General features: G+C 34.1%; 1 protein-coding gene across 1 annotated transcript; it reads right to left on the reverse strand.

Moving 5' to 3' along the window:
* On the reverse strand, positions 9611–14017 carry LOC107644389 (protein LIKE COV 1; the record flags this gene model as incomplete). Its single annotated transcript, XM_016348230.2, is given in 7 exon segments — positions 9611–9910; positions 11035–11161; positions 11738–11835; positions 11913–12080; positions 12192–12301; positions 13040–13092; positions 13819–14017. Coding segments are annotated over 7 exon segments (816 nt in total). The 3' UTR covers positions 9611–9806.

Here is a 14608-nt window from a genome sequence, read left to right on the forward strand (position 1 = left end):
GAATCTAACCACTTAGTGTTCTATCAACACAACTCACATAGATAGTGCATCTATTGAGTTGTTTATGTGAATGATATAGTCATCACTGGTAATACTCATGAGGGGATAACAAAGTTAAAGAAACATTGTTTCATCACTTTCAAACTTAGGATTTAAGTAAACTCAAGTACTTCCTTGGTATTAAGATTGCTCAATTTAAAGATGGAGTTGCTATATCTCAACAGAAATATGCCCTTGATATATTGGAAGAAACAGGTTTGGTGAATTGCCAACGTAATGACAGTCCAATAGGTCTTAATATTAAATTACTACCTAACCAAAGGGAACATTTTTCTAATCCTGGGAGATATCGAAAGAAAAACTGAACTATACCTCACTATTACTAGACCAAATACTTCATATCCTATTAGTGTAGTGAGTCAGTTTATGCAATCTCCTTGCATTGATCATTGGGATGTTGTAATGTAAATTGTAAAATATATTAAGAAAGTCCCAGGCTAAGGATGATTATACAAAGATAAAGGAAATGCCCAAGTCATTGGCTGTTGTGATGCTGATTAGGTAGGTTCTTCTATTGATAGATGATCTACTTTTGGGTATTATGTCTTTCTTGGTTTCCCTTATATTTTGGAAAAATCATAAATAAAGCGTTGTTGTACAATCAAGTGCATAAACAAAGTATCACACAATGGCATTAGTGGCTTGTGAGTTAATATGGGTCAAGCAATTCCTCTCAGAGTTGAAGTTCGAGATAGTTAACTAAATGATGTTATATTGTGATAATCAAGCAGCACTCCACATTGCATCCAGTTCAGTATTTTATGAAAGAATTAAACACATAGAGGTGGATTGTCATTTCATAAAGCAGAAGGTTATATCTAAAGAAATTGTCACTAAATTTGTTAATTCAAGTGAACAATTGGTTGATATTCTCACAAAGTCTCTTAAAGATCCTCGTAGTAATTACATTTGTAACAAGCTTGGTGCATATAATATATATGCTCTAACTTGAAGGGAGATGTTGATATTATATTCAAATAATTTAATCAATTAATTTATAGGTGTCAATTAGGTTAGATTAGGTCAGTCAATTAGCTATCAGGTGCCAATTAGGTTAGATTAGAATTAATTATGAATCATTATATTTTATCTTTAGTTGATATTGTAATGATTAATTAGTATATATAAATATATGAACTAAGAAGTTTAGAAACCTCAAGCTTTTCACATTAAAATCACTGTCTAAATAGTAATATTATTTGATTTGTACAACCATTTTCATTGATAATTTTTTAAGCTAAAAAAATTACTTATGGAATTTATAAAGATGTTGTACCTTAAGATGCAATTGGGTGGGAAAGTTAAGAGATGTGGAATAGTGATTTCTTACAGTTAGCTAGAAGCAAAGGATTTTTTTTCCTAAATACAATTGAAGATTTGTTTTCCTTTAAAAAAAAGTCTTGAATACTTTTTCTCACTCTCAGTAGTCAATATTCAGTAACTTTTGCTTACATTCCCTTTGTCTCTTGAGAAAAATGTTTCTTAAAGTGATATTCTTATACACACCAATTCTGATTCTTCAAACTTCATACATACGGAATTTGCTTCTTCTTCTGCTTCAATCTCACCACCACCAACCACTCCCTTTTGCAGTCACACATACCAAACCTACACCCAATCTCAAAAATTGAAACTTTTCTTAAATCTCATTACAAAAGTTATAATCTTTTTTCGTACAATTAAGGTGGAGAACAAGGAACAAGTGAAGAATAAAGAAAAAGCTGAAGCAAAGTTCAAGTAAATATATGAAAGGTATGATATTAAGTAATCCCAAAAAACACCAGATATATGAAGAAAAGTTGCGGTAAAAGAAAAGTCACACCTTATTACATGGTGCGAGTTGCAAGCACCTGTCACAACGGACACATGGCGGCACACAGCCATCTTGTAGGGTGCGAGATATCTTTGTTAGTAGCATGCTCACTGTGAGATGTTGTGGTGCCCATATCCACTGTGAATCACTCATATCCCCCATAGCCGTGTACAACACCAATAAGGGAACCATTTCAAAATTAAATTCTAATTTTTTTTTCAACTGAAATCCTTTTTGTTTTGTGATGCTTGGAGACTCGGAGGTATAGCTCGGCCATGAGAAAGAGAGCTCTCCGAACTTCTCTGAACACCAGGCGAGCGAGCACCTATGAAAAGGACTCCAACGTTCAAGTCCATAAAGGAATCGACAAACTATTATTATCGAATGAATATTCGAGCTTATAATGAATTGCTGAGTTGTGTTTTATGATATATCTTTTCTTTGTAATATGTGTTTGGATATATAATTAAAATTAGGCGTCAAATTATTAGCATGGTTGAAAAGTGGACCTTGGATAGAAATTACCTACCCAGAATTGGTCTCTGAGTTATAGTCGGTTACCGAGCTTATAGAGAACAGAACACAGCCCCCAAGCTTGGCCCATTTGTTGTTTTTTTTTTTTTTCAAATAAGCATGTTGAGTTTCATGATATATCGATTGACCCTATAACTCGGAGACATATGCTATCCCCAAAGGTCAACGTGTGTTTTGACATGCATGGAACAAACATTTGTTAGAGGGCACTAACTTGATGTAATTTAATTGACATGACTCATGAGTTTTTCTCAAGGAAATCTGGGTCGTTGATTTGTGGGAAATGGATAGTTTACAAGATGGCTTGATGTTTGGATTTTATTGCTTGGTTGGAAGTGGAAAGGTTGATAAGTTTTATGGCTTTTCGGAAAAGAAAAAAAAGAACCAAAAGGTCAGTTTTCTTTGTATTACACATTTTCATCTTTGCTTTCTGGCTCATTTTCTCTATCACTATCTCTGTGTCTTCTTTCAAATTTGATTTTTTGTTGTTTTGGGTGGGCTATGTCGAAAGACAAAGGGAAACATGTGTGGTCAGTTGACAATTCATATGGTTGGATTAACGCTGATGTGAGATGTCGTAGTTCTCTTTTTAGTGATACTGAGTCTGTCTCTAGTTTAAATGATGTTTATTGGGGGGGCAAAAATGGAGCTAGGGTTGAGATTTTGTACTGTGGAGAAAATGACAGAATGTGTGATAAGAGCGAAGATTGGATTTACATTTACATTTATACATGCATGTTGATCGAACTAAGCATGAGGTTGCCGTTTACATATTGAGTATGGGGTGCTATATCAACTTAACTGTTCTCCCATCCCAACTGCATCCGAATTCTTGGGAATTTGTGAATGCCTTTGAAGTGTTAATGGATTATCTCAACTATTCTATCTCCATAGATGTCTTTTTTTGCTCTATTTCAGGCGAAAGGTGTTCGTTGTGGCCTGTGGGTGAATCTTAATTAGTAGTCACCTAGGAAGGTCAATATTTGGTTTGTATAAATCCTCCTATAAGGACTTCAAAGACATGTTTATGAAAGTTTGTTCAGTAGAGACTGAGTTTCTCTTTTACCTTTTTGAAATGCTGGAAGAGAGATTCTGTTGTATTGGTCATTTGAACCAAATCAAATTCTAGATGTAAAGGAAATGAGTAAGAGGCACGAGTTGTTTTTAAAGTTCTTGATGGTGGTGTTTGAAACTAGAGAATTGTTGTCTGTATTTGAACTATTATAGTATGACGTAGATTGTGATGTTGTGGTGAAGCATATAGGTAATTGATGTCTTTATATTGTGTTAGGATGTTTTTATGACAAAAGTGATTGATGCAAATATGTTGCTACTGCAAGAAGCAGGGAATCAAGTCTGACCACCCCTGGACTAAAAGCTTTACTAAACAAGAAAAAGAAAGGCGAAAAAGAGATATCTTCCACAAACACAGACCAAGAAGGGGGGGTTAAAGTAGTACAGGGGGAACTCAGCCGAAACCGATCATTATGAAGAAAAGGAAAATGTAGCATGGGGAGTCAAGGGAAGAGCCTTTAGTCGTCTCTCCACCGAGGGAGGGTGGGAAAATATATAGCTCGGTTGAAAGCATTGTGGCGTATAAACGACAAAAGAAATTACATGAGTATCCCTTAGAGGTGGATCGTCTTCACCATAGTCCGAGCATTATTCTTTTTCTACCATAGCTGATGACTTTGCCCAATCTCCTATTGATGTCGGCTTGATGACAAAGCTGAAAAAATTGGGGTCAGCCAATATCTCCAAGTATGACGTTGCTCTGTATTTATTTTGTTTATCTGGTTGGGACTTGTTTTGTAGCTATGTAGGATGATTTTTGCAGGTGATTGGTGTGTGTTTGCTATCAATAGGAAGGACTTAGGAATTGACATTAATGAAAGAAAAGTATGAGGTAGATGAAATTACCAAGCTTTAGAGTGTGCTGAAGATTAAGGATGAGTTGTTGAATAGTTCGATAGAAGATTTGAAAAACAGGGAAAAGGAGTTGAAATCTGTTGAGAAGAAAATGGCTTTGTTGGAAAAGGAAGTGAAGGAAGGTGCTGAGGAGAAAGAAAGATTGGTGACCCAAGTTAAGAATTTGGATGTCTCATTATCTGCCAAAGAAAATGAGGTATACGAGGTTTTACTCAAGGATTTGATCGTGCAGTATTAGCACGATGTGTGATGGACGTTACGAAGGTCGCCATAAATGGTGAATTGATTGATGATGAGGTACTAGAAGAGAAGATTGATGATAATATTATTGAGCAACAAAATGATTGAATTGTAATAGTTTTAGTAGATTTATGATTATTTTGAATTTGGATGTGCTGACTATGTAGGTTGGTTTAGATTGTTATATGACTGTTATTTGGTGCATCGAGATATAGACTCGGTTTTAAAAATAGATTTTGAACTTTACAGTAGGTATTGCAGTATTTATTGTTGGTTTATGATTGCCAAAAAAGGTCATGGATATTATTAAAGGTTAATCCGAAAAATAGCAAAGGTACAAACAAATTTATTATGAAATATTGAAATGTGTTCCCGCTATAGTAGCAGGCAGGAGGCGGGATGCCTCGTTAAAACTCCTCTAATAAAAAACCCAGAGTGGGAAAAAAATTGGAGTAGAAAAAAAGTACATCCACAAACCTCCCTTTTAGTTTACTTAGTTGTAAATTGTAATACATCTTCAATGAGGACACATTCCATGTTCCACATACATTGGATTCTTCTAAAGCTTCCAGTTTGTAATCCCCCTTGCCAAGCACTTGTCTAACCCAGAGAGGGCCTTTCCATGTGGCTGCAAGCTTTCCTTGTCCCCTTAGTTTCCTTGCCTCTTTAGTTTTTTTAAGCACAAGGTCGTGAATTCAAAAATAAGGGTTTGACTCCTTAATTGTACTTTTTTGGATGAAGAGTTATATCGACCGTTGTCACAATAATGCAATGTCTCTGCCCTCCTCAATTGTATCCAACTCTGATCGTCTTAAGGAAAAGAAAAGATTGTTGACCCGAGTTATGGATTTGGAAGCCTCATTATCTACCAAAAAAAATGAGGTATACGAGGTTTTTACTCAAGGATTTGATCGTGCAGTATTACAAATTAAGACTTTGCTCCCCGAGGTTGATGTTACCGCGATGGACATTATGAAGGTCGTCATAAATGGCAAATTGGTTGATAATGGGGTACTAGAAGAGGGGGGATTGACGATAATGTTTTGAGCAACAAAATGATTGAATTGTAATAGCTTTAGTAGATTTATGATTATTTTGAATTTGGATGTGTTGACTACGTAGGTCGGTTTAGATTGTTATATGATTGTTATTTGGTGCATCGAGATATAGACTCGGTTTTAAAAATGGATGTTTGAACTTTGTAGTAGGTATTGCACTATGTATTGTTGGTTTATGATTGCTATGATTTTCAAAAAGGGTCATGGATATTATTGAAGGTTAATCCAAAAAACAGCAAAGGTACAAACAATTTCTTTTATGAATGTGTTCCTGCTATAATAGCAGGTGAGATGCGTAATGCCTCGTTAAAATCCCTCTAATAAAAAACCCAGGGTGGGGAAAAATTGGAGTAGGAAAAAAGTACATCCGCAAACCTTTTAGTTTGCTTAGTTGTAATACATCTTCAATGAGGACGCATTCCATGTTCCACATACATTGGATTCGTCTAAAGCTTCCAGTTTGTAAGCCCCTTGTCGAGCACTTGTCTAACACGGAGAGGGCCTTCCCATGTGGTTGTAAGCTTTCCTTGTCCTCTTGGTTTCCTTGCCTCTTCGGTTTTTCTAATCACGTGGTCATGAGGTCGGAAATAGGAGGTTGACTCCTCGATTGTACTTGTTTTGGACAAAGAGTTATATCAACCGTAGTCGCAATAATGCAATGTCTCTGTCATCCTCAATTGTATCCAACTTTGATCGTCTTTTGTTGTTATTATCGTCATTGTTGTAATTGTCGATTCTAAGAGATTTTTTGATATCTCTATAGGGAGCATTTCCTTTGCTCCATAGACCAGTCGAAAAGGTGTTTTTTTTGTTGTAGAATTTATGGTGGTGTTATAACCCCATAGCACCTTTGAGATCATGTCGGCCTAGAGTCCTTTGGCCTCATCTAATTTTTTGCAAAGAGCCTGTAAAAGTATTTTGTTAGCAACTTCTACGAGCCCATCAGTCTAAGGAGAAGTGGTGTTGTATATGAAATTGTTGTAAAAATGTTGCTATGTTTTCATCAGTAAATTGTCTACCGTTGTCTATAACTATTTCTCTAGGTAATCCATAACGGCATATAATGTATTTTCAAATAAATGGTTGTACCTTGTGTGAGGTTATTCTGGCGAAGAGTTGTTCTCTGATCCATTTAGAAAAATAATCGATCACTATAAGTAAAAAATTTTACCTGCTCGGCTACTACTGGAAATGGTATGAGAATATCTTGCCCCCACTTTTGAAAAGGTTAGCTTACCTCCAAGGTATGCAGGAGCTCGTCTGGTTGATGTATTATTATAGAGAGTGTTTTTGACATTGATCGCACTGTTTGACTTTGATGATGCAGTCTCTCTTGATTGTGGGCCAATAATAGCCCGCCCTTAGAATTTTGGATGCTAGAGTTCTTCCTCCTAATTGATTTCCACATACTCCTTCATGTGTTTCTCATATTGCTAGGTTAGCTTCCTTTTTCCTTAGACATTTTAGTAGGGGTCTTGAGAAACCACATTTATATAGTGTCATCGATAAGTGTAAACAAACATGCTCAGTGCTTGAAGAGTTTCCTGTCTCATACACTTGGTGGTAGGGCTCTTGTTTTAAGGTATACAATGTAAGGTGTCCTCCAATCTGCATCCTGTGAAATTGCAAAGATAGACATGGAGCTGATACTAAACTCAGCTAAAGTTAGTTGTAAAAGTGTGGAAGCATGTGTTGTCTCCCTTGTTGTTGCGAGTTTTGATAGAATATTAGTTCTACTATTGTCTTTCCTAAGTATGTAAATCATCTCAAAAGTTTTGAATTTGAAAGTAAGCATTTTACCAATGTTAAGTATTGCTCAAAGAGAGGATCTCAGACTTGGTATTTCCCTGCTGGACTACTAACAAAGAATCATAGTGTATTAAGATATGGTGAGCATCTAATTCACAAGCTAACCTTAGGCCGGCTAACAAAACTTCGTACTCAACCTGGTTGTTACTTGCCAAGAACGAGAATTGGAAGGACTGTTCGAGGATGTAACCATCGTCATTTTCTAATATTATCACAGCACTGCATCCCTCTGTGTTGGAAGCTCCATCTACATGAAGTGTCCATTTTAAAGGTGTTTGCAATGTCTCCGATGTTGTGAATTCTGTAATGAAGTTGGCCAGAAATTGCAACTTCAACGCCTTCTGGATTGATATTAGATGTCAAATTTCGACAATTTGATTGACCATTTTATCACTAGTCCTGCCAACTCTGGTCTTGTTAATACTTGCTGTAGGGTTGGTCAATTCTGACTATAATGGCGTGACTCTGGAAGTAATGGTGGAGCTGCGCGAGCTGTTATGAGCAGAGCTAACGATAGTTTTTCTAGCTTGGGTATCTAAGCTCGCCGCTTGCAAGCTTTTACTGATAAAATAGATCAGATGTTGCTTTTTATCTATTTTTGTGACAAGGACAGAGCTAACAACATAAGTAGAAATAGAAAGATAAACAACTTAACATATGGGTCTTCAGTAGGTGCCAAATGTTTCGTGTTGTTTAGAGCCTTTGAGGTATAGCTCGGCCACGAGAGCGATAACTCACCTTGAGCCGATCCTTCCGTCTAGAATGCGCTCTGAACTTCTCTGAACACCAGGCGAACGGGATACCTGAAAAAATGATTCTGAGACAAATCAATAAAAGAATCAATAAATTATTATTATCGAATGAATATTCGAGCTTATAGTGATTTGTTGAGTTGTGTTTTATGATTTATCTTTTCTCTGTGTGTGTTTGGATATATAATTGTAAAATTAATGTTATTTTGAGTGGCTTGCGCTTTATCAGGCGCCAAATTATTGGCGTAATTGGAGAGTGGACTTTGGATAAACGTTATCTACCTAGAATTGGTTTTCAAATTATACTGAGTTACCAAGCTAACAAGCTTATAGGAAAGGGATCAATTCTTATTAATCTCTTTTTCCTAGCTTTTTAAGGAATAAATTAAGACAATATGATATTATGTCATAACTTTAATAAAATTATTGAAAAAATTATTAGTTTAATGTACAGTAAAAAACTAAACATACATGAAAAAGCATAGAGTAATTTTTATGTGAAGATAACAATTAAGACTATTAGATAATTTAACATACTTAATTAAATTACTTAATATAACCTGTGTTTATATTTTAATTATTATTTTCACATTAAGATTACTTTAATCATTTTTATGCAGAGAGTAACCACCTTTTTCACTCTCATATTTCTCATTGATTTATTTTCCTCCACAACAAAATGTAAATTTTATACACATAAAATAAGCAGGGAGATATAATGTTTGTCATTCTTTCTGGTCACTTTTCTACTTCAGTGTTTCCTTCGAAGCCAGATTCATTAAAGTTTATAAAAGATTGTGCTTGTTCTTGTAGCAAATTGTGTTTGAAACAAAGATTTTTCAATTTGTTCGTAAATTGTGGTTTAGACCGAATGTACATTGTTTAAACTTTAAAGTCATAATTCTAAATCCTAAATTCTAAACAAAATCAAAATATAATATATATCTATCTTATTTTCAGATAAGAGGCAAAAATAAACTTACTCTAGATTGTTTAAGGACGTAGGAAATAAAATATTAGAGATGGTTATTTTTATGTAAAATTAATAGTTAAAAATTATTAAATAATTTAATATATTTAATTAAATTATTATCTAATAATTCTCAATTATCAACTTCACATAAAAATAATTAGATGTGAGTTAACAAAAAAGAAAAATGAATATATCGTCAAGTAAATAATGATCGCGAAACTTCGGAAGCTTTACAAATTTTTTTTATAGATATTGTAAATGCCTTATGTTTCAACTTTCAACAGATCCTAAAGTTAGGTGGTGTACTTGCAGTTCCACAGAAGATAAACTTTCACAAACGTTACTGGGTCGAGTCGAAAACCATAATAAGACCCAAAAAATTTAAAAAAGAAAACCATAATCAGCACTACAAAAATGAATTGCTATAACGAGTGGGTAACCAGTAGATTATGCACACGTAAAAAAAGATTCGAACCCCAAGCAGTGATTGGAAATTTTGTATTATCACCAAAACTATATTCTTCCAAACAAACACTAAGTTCTACATGCTATTGCACATAAATGAATATTACACTTGACATCAGAACCTAAAACATCCAATACTTGTTTATCTGATGAATCCATATGATACCAAATTATCAGCTTCTGCTGGGTCTACTTATATCCCCTGGGATCATGCTTATGCTTGAATCAATCGTTGATAGGAGTTGTGGCATTGACATGCCTCCAGAGACGACAATTTCTGCAATTTTGAAACAAATTCCAAGTTCACCTTAGCATATGTTAAAACTAGTGATTGAATTAGATCATCATTATTTTATTTAATGGCGGTAGGATTAAGGGCTTGTTTGGGTTGAGTTTCTAAAAAAAAGTATCTTTTTTCAAATTATCTTTTTTCAAAAGATTTTAGAAAAATAAAAGTAATTTTATGTTTGAATATCTCATGCAAAAAGTATTTTTTTATCTATCAATACTATTTGGATACAACAATATAAAAGTACTTTTTGTTTATTTATCATGTGAAGAACATCTTTTTTTAAAGAAAAAAAAATATAAATTGTAGCTTCTCAAAAAAGGTTTTTTTTTTTTTCATTTTTCTAATACTTTTTACTTTTACTACTAGAAATTTGCCAAACATACTAAAAGATGGAAAAAGATATCTTCTTAACTTAATAGCATCCAAACAAACACTAAGACGAAAGTTCAATAGTCTTGATTTTTAAAAGATCAAATTAATTTTTGACAAATCAAAAATGAAAGAATTATCATAACCCTACAAGGTTGCATGTTGAAAACAGGGTTAAACAAACAACAAATAAGTTTTATCTCACCCACATGGAGTTGAATACATGGCTTAGACAATGTCATGTTAAAAATCACATTTACATTTTGAAGATGGGAAAAATCAGTATTACATGATTAATACTATATTGTAGGTCTGAAACAACAAATAGTATGAAACAAAAAAGAAATCCGAAAGTGACAACCTATTATGCCATTGAGCATACACACAAAAGGTCATCTCCCAAAAGAAAAAGGCATACATGAAAATGTTTTTCCCTCTGCAACTGAAAGTACATAAGATAATGTAACAAATGATAGTTTCAAATGATAGTTTTATAACCTAATGCCATGTTAGAAAAAGTATGGAAGCAATATGTGACTGAGTGTATTTTTTACTAATAGTACTCATTTAATCCCTATCTTTAGTTAACCCCCAAATATTCCAAGGCCAAAACCCAATTTGCTCCAATTTGGAGGAATCATAAAGTAGATGGAGGCCCTGGCGAGGAGACTCGGAAAGATTATTTATATTCACAATATTTACGAAGTTCACTCTGAATAAATAAGTTTACTTGAGCTTACCTATTCCTTCACGAACTGATAAGTTTGGCCTGATGACATCATTGGTATTGACAAGAAATATATCACCAATATAAAGATGGTTTGTTGGAACATAGACACAGTATAGCTCTTCATCTCCAGAGTAGTTCTGCAAAAGTTTAGTTAAAGAAACAATCAATTTCAACAGGTAATATTGTGTGAAACCTCAGAAAAAAAAAGGTGATTTTTTATTATTGATAATAAACCAGTCTTACCAAAGTAATACAACCATAATGAAATTTTTGCAATTAGTAACTGTATATGGCTTACAAAACACAGAACAATAACCCAAAACAATAATTTGCAACTGACAAGAATAATGGATGTATGGTATGGCAATGATAAGGAGCAGTGATAACTGTCGCAGCCATCGAATGACTTCTTTTTTATATTTGATGGTCAAAAAGTAAAATACAAACACATATATTCACAAGTGTTAGCTATTCATGTTCAATATGATTCACAAAAAAATGATTAAGTGATCCTGTATATCATAAAAGCAATACATTGATTACCATAGGATATAACTGTGAAGCAACAAAAAATCTAACTATCCCATACAGAATGACACAGCATAATCAACAAATAACTAAACAGTATTATGTGCACTAGAATATTAAAGTAGTAGCAGCAAGGCATACATACAATACTCCAAGTCAAGCATTAGTAAAAATCTTTTATAAACCTGAAGAACAACAGAAGAGGTGATGAATCCAAACGCATATTCCCCAACACGTGGATGCCGAATGATGGCTACTTCTTTGAAGGCTTGTGTATTTTGATCTGTGAGAATACATGCATCAACAATTTATTTTTTTGGGATTGAATACATGTAGACTAAGATGTTGTCAAACACATACCCGGTGAAATAGCAGCGCTGATCTGCTTGGAGGCATTATAAATATGACGAACAAGTGGCATTCGCTTGATGAACCACTCCCCAAGGCCGAGGACAGATGCACCCACCCATGAGGACATGAAAACGCCAACCAGGAAGATGAAAGTTATGGAAGTTATGAATCCCAGACCTGAAGAAAAAGTATTAATATCGACGTGTTAAAAAGGTAGGGAAACAACAGCTAATGATAAATCTATATCCAATATATGCAATTGAAGTACAATAGAAGAGAAGAACTCACCAAAAATATCAATTCCAAGTTGAGCATAGATTGGAGAGAAAAATCCATCCACAAAATGAATAAACCACCATGTTATATAGAATGTGATTGCAATTGGAAAGAGAATGACACTGCAAAGTAACTAACAGTGAGCTATCACCAATTCACCATAAGAAATAAAGGATCTCTTGAATTTGAAAAGACCAGAGCAACAACTGGTCCTAATAAAATAAGGCAACCATGAAGCAGAAATGTAACTCTTGCAAAGTGCAAACGTTATATATATATACAAACAGAGTGGTCAGTGTTAGAAAAGATAACATTCTTTGTAGCACATATTCCACATAGAATTAGAATAATCTTTTTTTTCTTGGTTACAAGAGAGCATATAGTGTCACGATTAATAACATATAAATGATCTTTTTTCACATTACCTTATCTTTTCAAAACAGGCATTTAAGATAGTAACAAGATTATTACATGTTTCAGCTGTAATTATCTAGGACACAGTTGTAAGGGATCATAAATTACTTGGTTAAAAAAGTTATTTGAAGATTTATGGTTTAGAACTCAAATTTTTCATTTCAACATAATTTCTTAGTAAATAAACTGCATCACAAAAGGTGTAATGATTAGCATACTAAATATTCTCCTAAATACTAAATGAAGTAGATACTAACAACATTTACACCAAGATGGGCGTAGGAATAAAATATGCACAAACAATTCTAGAAAATACATTAATGTTTTAGAGAATGTAAAACATGCAAAAAGATGTTTGTCCTGAAAAATAAAACAACAATTATATGTTTGAATACATAACATATTGTTTGAATAGAAGAGATTGAATTGAAGAAAGAATTGCGCACCATCCAGTCATGAACTTGTGGGATGCCCAGCTCCTAATAACTTTGTAAAATGTCTACAAAATTGAACAAACAACAAACAGCAATCTGTCAAAGAAAGAATAGTTAGAAGGCACAAAATTCTTGCATGCAAGTAAAACAGAGATAACTCTACTTTTAGTATTCAAAGCCATGAAGAAGTAAGAAAATTCTCCCAATGTAAGTGATTCCATGTATACAAATCTAGATGAGAGCACACCCCCTGCCCCATTCTCAATTTACGGGTGACAATGAGTGTCCCATTATAACCAGCACTTCCTGCTTCCTTTTCTTACTATTTTAGCAATCCATCTTTCTTATTTTCCCTTTTTTCCTGGAACAAGCTAGATATATTATGAAATAAAAAAAGATGGTTTATCTATATTGAAACCAACATTGCTATCAATTTCTCAAACCAAGCTATAATGTCATAAGATAGCACGAGCTCAGTCATGCATTGCAAATCAAACTGAAATGATCATCCATCGCAATATATCTTCTGATTCCAGCTCCTACCCCATTCTTGATTCCTTCAGCATTCACAAGCAGCACCCCAAGAAAACATAACTAATCCCAATCTAGTCAAAGGAAGCTTCAACATTCAATCTCCAATTGCAACAAATTCAACCATAATTCCGGATAAATCAAATCAAGAACGGAATAAAGAAAATAAAGAACAACAACAATGACAATGATTCCACTATTTGAATCAATCATTTGAAAGGAAAACCTAATTGAGATGAACAAGGAGAGGGATGAATGACCTCGCGACCGGAATGGTGTTGGGAGGAGGAGGAAGAGGAAGGCTTGGAGGATGTTGCGGCGTCTTCGGCGTCGGGGGAATCGCCGACGGGGATGAGAAGCTCTCGATCTCTGTCTCTAGGTACCATCGCCATTGGAGGTGATCTCTCGTCGCCCATTTAGCAGCTTCAAAAACGCAGAAACAAATAACTTCTTTTTAATTCTCTCTCTCTCTCACACACTCACTCCCTTTTGCCGCCACCGTCACCGCCACCGCCACCGCCCTGTGGTGTATGTCCGTCGGAGAATCCGAAGAAACTCTTCAAAACAAAACACCAATGCCAATGGGTCTTCCCCTTCCCCCTCTCTCTTTTTTCTCTTTCTATATTTTTTTTGATAAATTAAGTTTAAGTGTTTAATTACCACTTAAATAGTTTCATCTGTAGCATTATAAAATATATATACTACTCTTCCGTTTTACCAAAAGAACTACACACAATAACATGATAATATGAAGCTCTTCTGTCTAGAAATTTAATTTAATGGATTTATTATTGGTTTGGTCTTCTAATCCTGTTTGATGTGATTAAGCTCATAAATAAATGGAAGCTAGTTTGTATATATGGTATAGTATGTACCGTTCTGGGCTATGAAAGGATGCATGTGTTTTTCTATTTATTTTTCTTTTTTGAATAAAAACCAAATTGAATATTAAAGAATTTTATATTGATCATTTTGATTTTTAGCAATTCTTTATTATTTAAAAAATTCTTCAGATGGATTTTTCTTGAAAAAATAATTATTTTATAATAA

Source organism: Arachis ipaensis, chromosome B05 (genome assembly GCF_000816755.2).
Source record: "Arachis ipaensis cultivar K30076 chromosome B05, Araip1.1, whole genome shotgun sequence".
NCBI classification, from domain to species: Eukaryota; Viridiplantae; Streptophyta; class Magnoliopsida; order Fabales; family Fabaceae; genus Arachis; species Arachis ipaensis.